Source organism: Passer montanus, unplaced genomic scaffold (genome assembly GCF_014805655.1).
Source record: "Passer montanus isolate IOZ18808 unplaced genomic scaffold, ASM1480565v1 scaffold43, whole genome shotgun sequence".
NCBI classification, from domain to species: Eukaryota; Metazoa; Chordata; class Aves; order Passeriformes; family Passeridae; genus Passer; species Passer montanus.
In genome coordinates this window covers 5,441,031-5,457,805 of record NW_024369151.1, presented here as the reverse complement: position 1 = coordinate 5,457,805, position 16,775 = coordinate 5,441,031, and the positions used below count along the sequence as shown (strand labels likewise).

Here is a 16,775-nt window from a genome sequence, read left to right as displayed (position 1 = left end):
CCCTGGAAAGGACTGCTCAGTGATGAATTCTACTTCATGATCTTGGTTTTCTTTCAGGATGGTCCAGCAGTTTGCTGTGGACTTTGAGAAACGCATTGAAGGCTCTGGAGACCAAATTGACACCTATGAGCTGTCAGGAGGAGCTCGGATCAACCGCATCTTCCACGAGCGCTTCCCCTTTGAGCTGGTGAAGGTACTGCTGCCCCATGCTGCTGAGATACACTTTTTGTTTCCTGTTGTATGTTACTACTTCTGTCTGTCTCCTTACTCCTCTTGCTACCTTTCATCAGCAGACTTTCTCTTCAGCTGCTTTGTTTCATGGTTTTCTCTTTTATCACCTTTTTTCACTTGTTTATCTCCTTTGTTGGGACCTTCCCATAGTGCTGACTTTCCCTCTGTCCCTGTTTTTGTGACAGAACTTAACTTCCTCTGAAATAAATGACAAAGTTTTTTGGACTTGATTCCTGGATGCTAAATTGAGTGTGAAAAATCACTTTAACAGAGCCCATGGTAGATCAATGACTGAATGCCCTCACAGATATGTCAAAGCTACTGTGACTGAATTTCATGTAGAAGGAATGGTGCTGAAACTTGTACTTCTTGATCCTGAGCATCAGACTAGACCTAAAGTAGATACCTAAGAAGAAGGAAAAAGAATTGTAGGTATACCTGGGATTACTTCTATCTGGCCCCTATCAATGGCCTAGAGGTGAGAATGGTATAGAAACTGTATTCACCTCTTAACAGTGGAAGAGGATTCTTACTGAAAGACAATTTTCTTGGATGATGAATTACAATAACAGGATCAGGAGGGGTACTGAAAATGTTTTTATGATGTCAGTTGGAACAAACTTAAGAGCTAGATCTGCTTCAATATTTTTTGCATTGGCTTTCTTTTTTTCAAATTTAAATAAGATGAGGCCTTTCTAGTGAAATAAATAGCCTTCCTTGTGTTAGATTTACAATTCATACAAAATGTTTTATCCGTTTGTGGTGTTCACTGAAAAAGCAGCTGCCAAGATCTCATGCTAAATGTTGTGAGGCAAACCAATTTTCTTTAGAAAGCCATCTAACACTTCAGTCTTAGTGCTTTACCTCAAAGAACCTCCTTAAGAGCAGCTGGGGCATCTGTAAATGGAGGCCCTTAGCTGTTCATGTGTGTCCAGGATGTCCTGCTTTGGCCACAGCAGTTTTGTGGCTGGACTCTGTATCTAACACCTGGGCTAATATCTCATGTGTCACATGGTAGTGCTGGCATGAGACCTCTTCTCTTCAAAGTCTGCTGCTGTGCAAGTCAGTGTCAGAAAGTTTCTGATGGAATTCTCTCCTGGTGCAGATGGAGTTTGATGAGAAGGAGCTGCGGCGGGAGATCAGCTACGCCATCAAGAACATCCACGGTATCAGGCACGTATCACACGCTAGGCAGAGCTCTGGCTGAAAAGCCTTGTAAATACTTCCAGACCTTCCAAATGGAGTGGAAGACTTCAGAGGTACGGTAGGTCAGCCAAAGGGAGGGATAAGCTCTGTCTTGAATCTGGGAATAGGAATGATCATTCAAGTGAGTTTGCTTTCTTTTCCCATATGGGAGTCACAGAAGCCTAAAAGGTAAAAGCCTGGGTGTCTTGACATCTTCTCCATCCTTCTTGGGCCTTTACATAGGAAAGGGTAGTAGGAGGGATGCAACCCCATACTAGTCCTTTGTTTAGTTAAAACTAAAATGTTGATTTTCACACTAACCAGCAGTTAATTGTTCAAAACAAGTGTTGGTAGACAGCCCCTCGTCCCCATGAGATTTGAGGGAACGCTGGTGTGCCCATCACCAGGATCTCACTGGCCCCACATAGTTAGCAGACAGGTCTGTATTCCCTTCAATGTGAAGGTGAATTGTCAGAAAATTCAGCCCTGAGACCCCAAGTTGTGATGCTCTTGTGAAGGTTCCTGTTGGAGCCCTTTTGCACAGAGGGATGTGAACAAACACTGACCTAGATTTATTTTAATTTGTTTCTCTTGGTCAGCTACCAGCTGAACTTGATAAAAGGTATCAGATGTCAGTGTCCTAGCCTTTAAGAAAATCTTCTAGAGCAGGTCTCATCTCCTCCACAACTCTGAGGTCAGCTGTGGAGGGGTCAGCCCCTGCCACCCTTAGGCTGAGGTGAAATGGTGACCTGGCTATGGCTGTCCAGCTAAGATTGATTTTGCCCCTGGCACCTCCTTCCTTTCAAGTGCCAAGCATCCCTCATTTTTAAAGAACTTCAGTCAGGGTTTTTCCAGGGGATGTGACACTTCCCAGCCCAAATGTCCCGGGTTTTGGTGATGGTGGTGCCTGCTCCAAGATGTGTGTGTAACGCTGTGACATTCTCCTTGCCCCTTCTCCCCTTCCTGCCTTGTCTTGTCCCCACCCTGGGTGTTTAGAACCGGTCTCTTCACACCTGACATGGCCTTTGAGACCATTGTGAAAAAGCAGGTGAAGAAGATTAAAGAGCCTTGCCTGAAATGCGTGGACATGGTCATTTCGGAGTTAATCAATACTGTTAGACAGTGCACCAAGAAGGTAACCAGAGGCAGCATGGAGTTGGCACCTTCCACCTGCTCGCTGGCTGCGGCGCAGCATCGTGACCTGGGCAGGGACTTGCCTGCAGCCACACTTGGTGTTTTCACCACCTCCTCAGCATGACTAGACCTGAGCAGAGCCAGCCTGGAGCGATCCAGCCAACAAGCCAAACAGAAAGGAAGCCCTGTGGAATGTGTGCTGTGGCCCTGCTCCCTGAATCTTTTAGAGCTGAGGCATTCTGGAGATGTCCTGGCCACCCCTTTGTCTGTAGCATAACTCCTGGTTCCTTTGAAAACCAAGGGTATTTCTCTATGGACACGTTTTTCTTGAAATTTATTATCTGGGTTTATTTTCCAAGCCAGAGACTGGGATTTAAATTTTGTGCCCTCTGTTCTTGTAGAAATGAGAGGATTAATCCCAGAGTTGCCCTTGGGGGATGTATGGGGCTGAAATTTAGAGCTACAGCACTTACAGTTGTGGGTTGTATCTCAAGGAAACGTTCCTGTGGTGTTTGGCTTGGTTTCTGGCTGGTTTGGTCCATATCCTGATCTGGAATAGCAGCACATGGCTGAGAAGAAGCAAGTTAGAAACGTTCATCAGCCTCTGGGCTCCATGTGTGCTCTCTCTCAAGAGAGAGGACATCAGGCTTTGCCCTTTGGGATCCATGCTGGTATTTTTTGGGGTCAAGAGTGGGAACCTTGATTCTGCCCTTTGAATGTGGCAGCTTTTGTTTTTGAGGTTGGGGTTGAAAGGGAGCAAGATGCAATGACTTGTGCCACTCTTCTCAGCCATGACTTGCTGCTTCAGGCAGGGCTGGGTGCTGGTGAAAAGGCACCTCAGTTAGGACTGGGTGGGCACTGGAGACTGGAATCGCCACTGGCTTTTCAGGTGCAGGTAAATGGGCACTGCAGGAGGTTTCTACAGAGTCTGACCCCCCTCTCAGCACGGGTGGGGACAGGTGCCCAGGTGGTGACACTTGCCATCCTTTGCACAAGTGCCTGGTCCTTAGGGCCAAGAGCCTCTGCAGAAGGGCTCAGGTGTGCAGGCACATACTTTGCCCCCCAGGACAGACTGGGAGAGCAAAGAGGATGCAGTGAGAGGTTGCTCAGGTTTCTAGAGTGCTGGAGGAGCTTCCTTTTTCTGTCCTGCTGTCCTCTCTTGGGGTGTGTGACTGTGGGAAGCACCCAGAAAATTGCCATTAGAGCCTGTTGACAGGTAAGCACAGGCCCTCGGGCTGCCAAGTATCCAGAGTCACCTGCTAACTGGATCAGAAGGGCCCTCCTTTTTCATGCCCTCTGAAGCTTCTTTTGATTTGTTCTCCATCCATCAGTTGCTATTCAAAACTGCCCATTTATTCTTTCTCATTGCATCCTTTTTTCTTCTTATTTCTTACTTCATTGTTTCTTTTTCATTCCTCCTTTTACTGATAATTTTAGAATAAACCCTCTGTTCTGAAGGCAGCAGTTCTTCAAGTGATCAGGTGGTGGGTGCAACAGGGTGGGAAATGTGGGAGAAGAGACCACATGGATGGAGGGGAAATATCACAGATTCAGGAATAAAGGATTCCATTTCAGCTTGGATCCTACTGCTGAGGTGTTCATGGTTGACTTCAGTTCCAGTTGCTCTGTGTGTGCTCTAGTAGCCATGGTTACAATTTTGTTTATGAAGAAACAAAATACTGTCAATCAGGTGATACTCAGGTATTGTAAGGGACTAATTTCTTTTAAAAAATCAGACTTCCCCTGCAGTATGGTGGGGGAAACAGCATAACTTGAGCTTAGCTGGGCAACTGGATTAGTAGGAAGCCTCTGCTGGGTTAGAGGGTGTGAACTGAACTCTGGAAATGCTCTTGCTTTGCTCAAAAGAGGCATTGTTGGCACCTGTAGAGAGAGCCTTGGGTGAATCCAAATCCTGTAACGTATTCCAACTCTGCTGCTTAAAAGGCAGAGTGGTTGTACATCCCCTAATATGTGTTGAAGGTGTTTTAATACTTGTGTTGCTTGGGGACTTGCAGGTGTTATCTGCAGAGATGTGGAAGATGAGGTGAGGGAGTAAATACCTGATTTACATGAAGTGGTGGTTATTTATAGCCATCCCAGCATTTGTTGGTAGCTGCAGGCACCCCAGGTGTGGTTATAAACTGCAGCTTTAGAAAAGCAAATCCCATTCCCATGCCAAGGGGATGTTATTCCCTGAAAGCACTGGCAAAGTAGTCATGGCCTGTGGTAAGACAAGTAACTCAGATTGTGTAACAAAGAGCATCCAGTAGAAGCCCTGAAGTGTTAAAAGAAGTGCTGAAAAAAATTTTGGTGCAGTAGTCTTGAATTGGATTGATCTTTGCTGTGTTTTAGTAACTTGAATTTCTGTGAATTTTCTGTTATTTTTGAGTGGAGACATTGAGAACACAGACCACAAAATATCAGTGGAAATTAACAGTTCCTTATAAATCACAGCAGGCCTATGTTGGGTCTGATGCTGCAGGTATAATGGATGCTTTGTATAACTGTGGTTGTCTTGTAGCACTTTTGCATTTTCCTAAATACTGGGTGCATCTGTTCTTACTGAGGAAGCTGATGTTGCAGGGAAGGTGGGTGAGATTAAATAAATTTTGCAAGTGGAGTGGTTTGCCCGAATCCCTGAAACTGAGAGACATCAGTTCAGTTCTGCCAAAACAAGATGCAAGTGACAGACCTCTGGGGTCTTAGCCTGGCTCCTGTTCAGGCTTCCTGCAGCTGGAATAAGGAAAACTTGGAAGGGGAGATAACTATGGTGAGAAGGAAGGGGAAGTGAGATAAAGAGAAATGATAAATGGTGAACCTCTTGGAAAAGGGACAGTGGCTCACTGGCAAAAAGTTTTGTCTTGAAATCTAAAGAAGCTTTCCTTCAGGAAGTGATCACTTGATCCCTGGGGTCTCCATTCATTCATCTTGCTCTTGACAGCTCACCATTTCACTGGCCCAGCTGCTCCTACCTCATCCCCCTTTGACACTTCCATTTGCCTGTAGACTCTCCTGATACTTGGCAGTGCACAGGCCCCATAGCAATGCTCACCTGGTTCAGTAAACTAATGGAATGAACCAAAATCTCACTTCTCATTTTGCCTTGTGTTTTCTCTCTTCTCCCTCTTCCTTCCTTCTTTCTTCCTCCTTCCTGCTCTTTCTCTGCTTTGCTTTCTTCTTCCTCGTTGCTTCCTCCCGCCCTTCCCCTGCCATGCAGAACGGGTCTCTTCACGCCTGACCTCGCTTTTGAAGCCATAGTGAAAAAGCAGGTGCAGAAGTTGAAGGAGCCAAGTCTGAAGTGTGTGGATATGGTAGTGAGTGAGCTCACATCCACCATCAGAAAGTGTAGCGAAAAGGTAAAGAAACAAACAATCCAAGAAAGGTCAATGCCCATCCCCGTCCCACACACTTCCATGCTGTTTCTCCACACACACCCACACACCCACCAGGAACTCCAGCAAATCTAGAGACAGAAAATTGATATAACAATGCATCTAGAGGAGAGCAGCAACCTGCAGGTACAGGAGCAGTTTAAAGGCAGGCCAAGGGGAGTGGGTGACAACTCTTTAGCTGAGCAGTGAGCTGGGACCCAGTGGGTTACTCTGGCATCAGCTTTTCCTTTGTCTGTCTGGCCTTTGTAAGACCAGTTTGCTGTGCCATTGCCTGCACATTTGGAACCTCTTAGTTGTTATTTTTAGGACCCCTTAAATCCAGCTACCCTAGAAAAAGGTAAAAAGCCGGAAAAAGACCTCCCACCCCCACGACATGAATGGTCTGCAATGCATATTGAGCTGTAGCATCTACAAAACAGCAGCTAATTAAAAGTTTGAGGTGCAAGATGTTCTGCAAGAGGCATTCAGAGCTGCAAAAGGCTTTGAGAAAAGCTTTTCCAGGCATTACACCCTTTGCATCATTCTCCTGCTGATTTCCCACTCCATGGACTATGCTCAGGGGGAAGTAGTGTGATGCTTTTCCTTGCTTGCTGTGAACCACAGGAGCTGGAGCCTGAGGGCAGCAGCAGCTGGAGAGTGACAGGGAAGGTGTCAAATACTTCTTGGAGGCTGGGGCAGGAGTGGTTTTGATTCCCGGGCTGGTTCCCTCCAGGAGAGGGCACCACATGCCTCCTTTAAAAAAAAGGCAGATGTGGCAATTGGTGTTAAACGTGCCAGCGAGGGGCCAGAAGCATGTGGCACAGCAGAAGTGTGTTCTGGAAACTGAGTTGGAAAGGAATGTTCCATGGGCTATTTTAGGACTTGGAAATTGCAGTTTCCTTCTTCCAGGGTTACCGCCAGACTCACCAGCATTTTGGTGAGCCCTAAATTGGGAAGGAGGGAAAGATAAGAATTGATGTGAGTTCAGAGCGAAGGAAAAAGATGAGTTAATAAGGTCTGGCTCACTTAGAAATGCAGAGCTCATTTCCATCTCTGTAAGGACTCATCTTTGACATGCCCCAAGCTCTGCCCGGTCTATTTCTTGAGGAGTCCTGCTGTTGCCGTATTGTGGGCTCTGATGTGAGGCAGAGGAACTCCTCAGCCTGTTTCTAATGTGGATTTTTATTTTGATGGGTGTGATTGCTTGCACTGTGCTCTGTATCCAGCTGGTGATGTCTGCTCTGGGTGGGGAGAGAGAAGGATGATGGTAAAAACCCCAGGGGTGTTGAATTGTAGTTTCTCTGTTGGACCATGTCGTTAGAGTGGCTGGATACCCACTTGCTCTGTGGATTTTTAATCCATGATGTGATGGATGACCCTGTGAGGATATTCCAAGGTGATGCAATCTGGCTAATCATGTAAGGAAGGTGATAGTGACTCTGTAGGAGACTAATGGCTATGGTTGAAGCCAGGGAGGCAGATGTTAGGTGTAAAATAACTGCCTCAATGAAAACACATAGCAATAGTACTGGAAGAAAAAAAGGAATACTTTAGTAATGTTTTAAGTCAAATGTCTGCATGGAGTGAGAAGGTTAATCTTGCCTGTACCTCCCTCTGAAAGAGTAGAAAGAAAGAAAAGGCCACTTAAGGATTACAGCTGGACTGAGATGGGTTCTGATGGCATAAGGTAGTAACAGCACAGGGACATTAGTTAATTTGCAATATTTATTTTGCATGTTATAGCTCTAACTGCTTGACATGGACAAGAGCATGTGCTATTAGGGGAAGCATCTGGAAAAGGCTTCTTTAGGACTGATGCTAATTGTAAGGTAATACCCAGCCTGCCATGTTGTGGACTGATGCTGCATCTAAAAAGATGACAAAAAACTTTAAATTCACCAGAAGTCCTGCAAGGCTTCTGGAAAGAAAGGCTGCTTGGGCTAACACCTCTTGAATTAGCATAACAGTCCTGTAGCCTTGGTTTGTTGCTGTCTGAACTGTTGTGTGTTATTGTTTATGTTCTCTCACAATTATTTCATTTCACCTCAGATGGTGAAGAAATCATTGTATGTGCAGTTGATAAAGCTGTATAGATTGAATATTGTGAGATATTTCAAAGAACACAGAAGGTGACAAACCCGTCTGTGTTCACAGTACAGTTTTCCTGTATGAAAAGTTGACTATTTCTTGACTATTAGACAAAGTTGAGGGCTGAAGAAGGCAGCTGTTAACAGCTGTCCTGTGACTGGCTTGATTCTGAGCTTCTTGCTAATGGAGAGTAGCTCCAAAAGCAGCAGAAAGCTGGTATAAGCATGCTCCCTTACATTTAGGAAGAAAATGTTCTAGCTAGTGTTTTTCCAAAAGCAGGAACCTTCTGTGCCAGACTGCACTGCAGTGTCTCACAAGTGCAGGAAAGTCTTGCAAGTCAGCAGCCCTTCAGCTGAAGGTTGATCTCTGGTGTGCTGGCAAGGACTCGTAGAATCTGCAAAGAGGGGAACTAAGGAGCTTTGGGACAAATTGGTTTTCAAAGAGGGCTGTAAGCTTGTATTTTGATTAAACAGGAAAATGATGCTAAAGCAGGATCGAAACCCCACTGAGCTGGGACATGATCCCAGGCTGACAGACTTTACCCCTTGAAGGGTCGCCTGCTCTCCTGTCTTTCAGAGTCATGGCATTTCTGGGTGCTGTTTGTCCTGCTGGTGATAACTCCTTGCCCCTCTATACCCTGTTGCATGTTCCTTGGTGGTGTGACATCCTGTGGCTTGTTTATCCTTTTTCCTTGCCCACCCTTGCTGCTCCTGTGCATGCTTGGGGTCAGAAGCTCCTGCATGGGGACCAATGCTGCCAATTTATTTTTGCACATGGATGTTGCTGGACGAGCTGGGTTCTGAATAAACCACTACTTGTTTTGCACTTTGTGTGCATTTGAACTGGTTGGGACTGGGATGGTGGTGGGAGGTTTCATGTGTTTTTTGTTCGACTGTGTTTGTTTGTTGATTTTTTTTTTTAAATTTGAAGCAAAGAAGCTGAGACTTGCTTGAAGGTTTTCCAACTTCCTGTTTTTTCTGTTTGACATAACTTGCCCATCTATCCTTTGCCAACCCCCCAAAGGAAACAGGAAGCTTTCCCTGTCTGTCTCTGAAGCAACCAGCTGCCTGAACCAAAAGATCATGGAGAACTCCCAGTTTTTGCTTTTAAGACAAGGTGGTACTGGGGAACAGAAATTCTACTTTTTCCCTGCCTCTGTGGCCTTCCAAAACAAACTACACATTTAAAAATAGTGTCAAATCTAGTCCAAATTCCAGTTCTAGGCTATTGCAATTTGACTGCAAGGGGGCTCAAAGGGTTTGAAACTATTTGTTGGCAGATGTTAGGAATATTGGTGGTGGTTAGTGTGGGATCTGGCTTCCAGAAGTGATGCTGCACATTTTGAGACTGTTCCTTGTACCATGTTAAAATTATGTATACAAAACAAAAGGGCAAACCAGTTTAAGAAGAAGCTTTCATAAACTGAAGGAACAAAACAAATGCAGTACGTGTCTTGGGCAAATGAAATACTGTTGGACATCGTAGTCAAATTAGAGGTAATGTTAAAAAAAACCCAGGGAAAATAGTTTCACAGGGCATAGGTGAAGTAGGGAAGAAAGGGCTGGATTCTGGATCTAGAGGTTTAATTCCATTTGACTGCTGGGCTTAACCTGAGATGCAGCAGTTGTTTCTGTAAGAATCACTAGAGGTTTATGACCCTAGGCAAGAAGGCAGGTGCTGTGTGAAACCAGAGGACTTTAAAGGTGCTGATTCTAGGAGTGTAACTCAGGTATTATCTCTGTAGATAATCTTCCCTTGAATCACAGCTACCAGAGTCCTCCTGCTTCTCAGTGTGGGCAGGAAAGGATTCACTGCTCAGTAATGTGGCAGAAAATGTGCTGTAGATGCAATGTTAGCATAGATCTCAGCTGTGTAATCCTGCCCCAGAACAGGTAGAAGCTTCTGAATGCCCAGAGATCAGTGTTTCTTGGAGACATGAAGCCTTGAGCTGCTCAGATCCTGTGTCTCTGCTTGCAGATGTTGGTGAGAGACAGGGGCTTTCATTTAGTCCCTCAGCAAACAGGGGCTGAAATCCACTTCACTTCCTAGAGGACTTAACAGGTTGTAAGAACAGGCCATTCACCTGCTTGGCCTACTTCAGTGAGATGCTGAACATCTAGAGAAACTACTCATTTTATTGGAAAAACCCAACAAGCAAGGAGCAGTGCACTTATATCTGGGGTTTGCCAAAGCCTCCTGATAGGAAGAATGTGGTGAGTTTGGAGCAGGTCTCTGGTGAGACAGAGGGTTGCTGTAAGACTGAAAAGGGCTTTTCTCTAAAGCCCAGAGCAAGCAGAAATTAACTTTGCCTGCAACAGACCTCCAGGAACTTGGAAAAATCTGTCTGCAAGTCCAGCTTTCTAGGACTTCCCTTGAGAATATCTGGTAGCAAGGTGTATGTGTGCATGTGTACATGTGGGGGGCTGCAGCCCCCTTTTTACCTCCCTTTCCCATGTGCACGTGTTTCCTCTCTCCTGCAGCTCAGCCAGTACCCTCACCTGCGTGAGGAGATGGAGAGGATCGTCACCACCCACATCCGCGAGAGGGAAGGCAGGACCAAGGATCAGGTGGGGGTCAGGAGTGTGTGTCAGGGGGAAATTGGGTGGGGGACACCTTTTGAAGATGTCTGAGTTGGGCCTGAGCCAAGGGGAGTCTGGCTGCAGAGGGGATCTGATGAACAATGTCCAGGGCTCTGTGTGCCCCGTTAGCAGTGTCAGTCACTGACCTCCTGTCTGTGCCTCTCTTTGGCAGGTCATGCTTCTAATAGACATTGAGCTGGCTTACATGAACACAAACCACGAGGATTTCATTGGCTTTGCCAAGTAAGCACCCACCTCCTACTGCCTCCTCTTCTCCATGTTTGTTTCCTGTGGCTCTGTCCTGTAGCTGCTCCAGTGAAGGGGGTGCAGAGGCCCTGGTGCAGATGCTATTGTCCCAAGAATGGTGCAGCTCTCAGTATTGCTTGTTTTTTCAGTGGCTCTGGATTGAAGGCTGGGGTGACAGTGGAGATGCATGGAAGGGAGTGTTACAGTATTAGATTTGTGCCAGAACAAAAAACCCCAGCAGCTGTGGAGGGTTAGTGACCCAAATGAGGTTCATGTGGGAGTGAGAAGATGAGTAGTCCAGGCTGAGAGAGATGGCACAAGATTGGGTTATTAAGGCTTGGAAGCCAGTGGTGGGGGGCCCCAAGTGACTCTAGCAGCTATCTAAAGGGAGGAGGATTCAGGTGATCAAGAAGAGCCTTAGAAGTTTTGAATGTCTCTGCTGTTGTTTTCAGTGCTCAGCAGAGGAGCAGCCAGATGAGCAAGAAGAAGGCAGCTGGTAACCAGGTAGGCCAAGTTCCATCTCCTTCACTGCTGCAAGGAGGACATGTTTGCTACCTGGAAGCTACCAGGTGGACAAGTGCTGGGCTGGATGCAGCACTGCTCTAAGTTGTTTTGTTGTGTTGCCTTTTTTTAAATTCATCAAACTGTTAACTGGAGCATAGTGGTTTAGGCTACATGCAGTCAGGAAGAACTGAGCATCTGGCAGCAATGGAGGGCAATGGCAGCTTGATAATCAAGATCTGGTCTTGCTTTTCTGGTAGAAATCCCTATTAATTAAGGTTCTATAAATTCCTGTTTGTTCATCCCCTTCACTAACTGTGCCAACTCTCCTGCCAAGGTGAGAGGTACAGAACACTAGGTCTGAACTGTTAGAGAATTGTCCTTTCTAGTTGTCTTTCCCATGAATGGTATCTGCTTTCTGAAAAGAGATTTCAAGAGAGTTCATGGACTCTTTTTCTGAAAAACTTCACTGGAAGTGTATAAATCTCTGTATAGGGAGATAGAGGGTGATGATAGCCATGGTTGCAGTGGGTGTGTATCAGAACACACCCATGGGAGAAGACAGCAGTGGAGGGGAGGACTTCCTTTAATCCTCCAGGAACTGTAAAGAGTGTACACAGAATTAAAAAGATACTAATGACACTTTGTCAACAACTTTGTCCCAGATTTGCTGGGGACATGGCAAGGCTATCTTGGCTAGAAGATCTTGGAAACAAAGCCTTAAAAGCAGCTTCATAGAGAATGGAAGCAAATGCTTTTGCTTAGTCTTTTAAAAAGACATTCAGTGCTGACATCCATCCTCTCCATAACAGAATGTTGGCCACCTCTCCCTGGACATGGCATTGCAGAGTGTTTCACATTGTTGGCAGGCAGGTGTTCTCAGCAGGCTGGGCTGGCCAGCCAGCCATTTTGGAGCAGCTGTAGGGAATCCCATCCTCTGCAGTCCCCACAGTAGAGCTGAGCGTAGAAGAGTGCAAAGGGCAGACTCTGGATCTACCTGTAAAGTGCTTTTGCTTTCCCATTAGCAGATTTATTTTGGGATGGGGGTTGCTTGTGTTAACACCTGGGGTTAAAGATTTGGTACCAGCTTCCAATTTATTTTATTTTGTTTTTGAGCCTCTCTTATCCTGCTCCAGCTTTCCTGGTAATAATCTCTCCTCTCTTTGCTCCTCTCCTGCTCTCTGCTCTGCTGCTGTTGCTATGGTTCCCCTTTGCAGGATGAGATCCTGGTGAGTAGAAGGCCACTCAGCAGGGTGTGCTAATGAACATTAATGTTGCATCTGGGAAGGCAAAACCAGGGCATAAACACATTATTCCCTCTGCTGCCAAATGGGGAGAGGAGGGCAGCTGGCATTAGACACAGATGAAGCAGAAATGAGGTGGAAAGGTAGTATGTTGAGGAAGAATTCAGAACTGCGGGTACATCTTTCGAGTGGGTGGAGATAAAAAGCAGCAATCCAAGGATGTGTAGTTCTGTTCCACTGCCCCCTCCTGTCCACATGGAGAGTAGGACTAGTTAGAGCTTGAAAGGCAGGAGCTGAACATCTGAGGCTCCTTAGTTTGCCTTTACAGAGCAAATTGCCAATTAAATGATCCTGTACCTCCAGGGCAGGTAGGTAACCAGCCCAACTGGGTAGGTTGCTCACACAATGCAACCAGCAGAGAGACAGTGCAGTCTCATGGTTTTTCCATGCCAGGAAGTTTTTAGCAAGTATATCTATACAACACAGTGCAAATAATGCATGCAGATGTTTCTGGGTGTGAGTAGTGCAGTGATAGTAAAAGCTAATGCCCTTAAGCTGATGCATACCTGCATTTGATTATGGCACGTGTGGAGTTCTAAGCTAGCGCTTGGTGAATAGGAGTCCCCTAGAGAGTAATAGCCTGGCTTCTTTACAGACTAAACTTCTAGGAACTTGTCTTGCCCAAGGTTGATATGACTGCCCAAATACCTGGGTATGCTGAAGTCCAGGGTACTAATTCCAGATGCACCATTTTGTTCTGTTATCCTTAGTGACTTCCTTCACTAAACTCAGTTCTTTCTGGGGTGCTTGGCTGTGTCCTGAACTAGTTCCCCCTACCCTGAGTTGAGTGAAGCACTCCACACATGCACAAAGGTGTGCTGGTGTCCTGGTTTTCTCTAGGTGTGGCCTTTTCTGGGTGTTTTGCTGTGATTTGGTGCTTGTAGGTTGTGCCAGTGTCGAAGGCACTCCTAATGTAGTTCTTTCTGTATCTCTTTCCTCTTGGCAGAGGGTAGAATGCACAGCACTGCCAGGTTCCTTCCTGCCTCCTTTTTTTGCTATTCCTGGCCCTTTTGGGGCAAGGACCTCCTCTGGCCAGTTGAAAGGGGGGCTCTTCTGGCAGCAGCAGAGAGCACCATGTTCCTTGTCTTTCCATACTGCTTTGCATGTAGGGATACCCTTGGATCCCTCCTCTGTCACCTGAGGCCAGGAATGATTGTCCTTGTTAATGCTCACTGCTTCCACCCCCTCAGGTGATCCGGAAAGGCTGGCTCACCATCAACAACATTGGGATCATGAAGGGTGGCTCCAAGGAGTATTGGTTTGTCCTGACAGCGGAGAACCTCTCCTGGTACAAGGATGATGAGGTGAGTAGCTCAACTCTGCTGCTTGACTATCAGGCATCTGATGAGGACCAGCACTTCAGGTCACTGGATATTAGAGCTGTATCTTCTGAGTGCTGTCTGCAGCTTGTCACAAGCTGAAACTATCCTTGGGCCAGGCTCCCCATGGCCTCAGTACTGCTGAGCATTTCAGAATTGATGTGAATGTGGCTTGTTTGACGCACAAGGAGTAATATTTATGCTTGAAGTTCTGGCTTAGTGGGAAGTTGACAGGCATTTGGAATGAATTTGACCTTTATTCGTTTTGCTGTGGCAGCTGTGATCATCAAGGGTGTGATGGGTTAGTTCCAAGATGTGGACTTTTAGGCATTTGTGGGGCAGCAGTGAGTTTTCTGAAGGCATGTGGCAGTGATTTCATGCATCTCCTGGTTCCAAGAAAAAAGCTCTCTCAGAGCAAAGTGACAGGAGCTGTGGACCTGAAGCTCTAGCTCAGGTGCTGGCTCCTTCTGACTTCAAGTAAATTAGTTAATCTCCCCCAGGTCCAGCTCTTAAACATGCAAAGTAGGAATGTCTTTTTACTGATTCTGTATTGAGCATGCCAATATAAATATAATGTATTTTAAATGTTATAAAGAAAGTTGTTTGAGTTGTAGATGGTCAGAGTTCTGCTGATCAGAAGTACAGTGGTGTGTGGAATATCACTGATAGGAACATGGTCCTACTCTGTAGAGTTGCTTGATAATCTTGAATATCAGCAATTCTGGCAACATGCTGTGATGTGTTTCTGCTTCAGTGGGAATTGGTATAAGCAGACAGAATCGTTCCAGCTGAAATCACTGTCAACAGCATCTTGCTTCCTATGCAAGACAAAGGTAGATAATTGTCCCTTTTGATTACTTTGAAAATAGAAAGAATAGCTGGATGGTTCTAGTAAGGATGTGATTGAAAGGTTTAGTCGCCTCAATGTGCTGGGAGATGAAAAATGTCTGGTATGTAGTTGTAAGCTCTGAGTTGATTAGGGTTTCTGATTGCAAATGAAGAAACTTCTCTGCTTCTTATTGTAGTTTGTGTCCCTCAGGTGTTCTGAGGCACTCACTATTGTGTCTGGGAGCTGCAGCCAGGACTGGATTCTTGTCTAGTTGCTATCAGTGGGCCTGTTTCCTTCTCAGCAGGTAGAAATGATGACAAATACAGTGATGAATCAGCCTCTAAATATTGCTTTCTGTATGGAGATGACTGCTGTGCTGCTATGGATGAGCAGGCAGCAATTTCCTAATTAAAGAACCAGGCATTGAAATGGCTTTCTCTAAATCAGTGTGTCTCTGCTGTAAGACCCCTGCCCTTTGTGTTCAGAGTTGCTTGGGGAGGCTTCCCTCTCCTCTGGGCTTCATATGCAGGTCGAGTGGTTATAAACATCAAGTAGTTTAATCAAAGCCAGCTGCTACATCTGTATTACAGAGATGATCAGAATTCCCTGCTCTTCCCCCAGGGAGTGGGAGGGAGGGCGGGCTGCAGTGGGGATGTATAAACTGTTGATAGATTCCAGTTGCCTGGGATGGGGATTGGACCTCCCTCCCCTCCTGAGGGAGGGCAGCCTTGGGGGTTGATAGCAACTGGAGGTCTGCACCATTTCCCTTCTGCAGAGCTGCCTAATGAAAACAGTTCCCTGCCAGCCCCTGTCCCTTAAACACAGAGAACCAGCACCAATGAGGTCTGAGCTGCCTCTGAGAAAGGAGCCTTTGTTTTCAACTGAGTGGGAGCAGGGGGGAAAGGGAAGTGTGTGTTTTATTTGCTTCCTCCCCAAGTTCAACTCCTTGATCACTGGCTGTTGTGAGAGAGAAAGGAAGCAACGTCTGCCTGGACTCAAATATTGAATCAGGCTAAAAGTTGGTGCATTTGATGGGCAGCTGGGAGAGCTTTGAGCATGGGGATTCCCATCCCAAACCTCAGTGCTCCATGGAGCTGACTCAACGTGCAAGAGCTGCTCACAGTGCATGGTCCCATGTCAGGGGATTTTTACATGTCTGTTACAGAGCTCTCCTTCTTCACCAGTTCAGGAGAACTCACGTGCTCTTCAGGTCCTGAAACAGTCTCATGTGTTTTGAGAGGTTCTACACCATGGTCTTTCTTTGCTTCAGCTCTGGAAGGAAAGGGGAGGCTGTGTCTGCCCCACCCTGCAGTTTTGTGGGCTCTCTTGTCCTAGTTCCCCTGTGCTCTGGCTGCTTTCCAGAGGGAACAAGGAGAAAGCTGAATCTGCCTTTTGTGGATGGAAGTGCTGGTGGCAGAGCTGTGGGTGCTGGTGGGGGAAGGAGCAGGGTGAATGGTGTGTGGTGGGGTGAGGGTGAAGGCTAGGCCAGCACCTCTGGGGCCAGGAGGACTGGGGACACTGCCTCTCCCTGCCCTGTCCCACAAGCCAGGACCCAGTGTCTGTGGAATGAAGACATCTGGACCCCATTAGTGAAATACCAGTCTTTCCGCAGCACTGGCTTGTTTTTTTCTCTGCCTCTGAAGAAAGGAACTGAAGCTTAAAATGTCTTAAAGGGCCCAGCATTACATGTTAGCAGGGATATATGGCTGTTGATGCTCTGGAGGGGCCTGAAGGAGTGTGCTGGGGAATGGGAGGGGAAGGAAAGAGTGGGCCAAGCGGGGGTGGAAAGTTGGCTCCCCACTCTGCCTTGCTGCCAAGAGCATGTGTGTGTGCTCTGGGCTCTCTGTTTTTCTTCCTGTCTCCTTTCAATAAGTCAAACACTGGCCCCATGGAGAGTGGCCCCACAGAAAGCTTGGCCTCCCAGGCCCTGGCGACCCTCCTGAGGTACCTGCATCTCCTGAGCCCTGTGGGATCATGCTGCAGGCAGC

General features: G+C 46.5%; 1 protein-coding gene across 15 annotated transcripts in view; it reads left to right on the top strand.

Moving 5' to 3' along the window:
* The window catches only part of DNM1 (dynamin 1), a 65,548-nt gene that overhangs the window by 27,245 nt on the left and 21,528 nt on the right, over positions 1 to 16,775 (top strand). For 9 of the 15 annotated variants that reach the window (XR_005628751.1, XR_005628749.1, XR_005628750.1 and 6 more), the window contains exons 8-15: positions 58 to 193; positions 1,337 to 1,404; positions 2,413 to 2,551; positions 10,490 to 10,576; positions 10,761 to 10,831; positions 11,287 to 11,338; positions 12,553 to 12,564; positions 13,830 to 13,943. Coding sequence is in view for 12 of the 15 variants with exons in the window: in XM_039720054.1 (XP_039575988.1) it covers positions 58 to 193; positions 1,337 to 1,404; positions 2,413 to 2,551; positions 10,490 to 10,576; positions 10,761 to 10,831; positions 11,287 to 11,338; positions 12,553 to 12,564; positions 13,830 to 13,943 (679 nt within the window). In the remaining 3 variants the exon portion in view is untranslated. Of the gene's footprint in view, positions 1 to 57; positions 194 to 1,336; positions 1,405 to 2,412; positions 2,552 to 5,767; positions 5,907 to 10,489; positions 10,577 to 10,760; positions 10,832 to 11,286; positions 11,339 to 12,552; positions 12,565 to 13,829; positions 13,944 to 16,775 lie in introns of all 15 variants that reach the window. The other 6 variants (XM_039720055.1, XM_039720051.1, XM_039720062.1 and 3 more) reach the window with 3 other exon arrangements.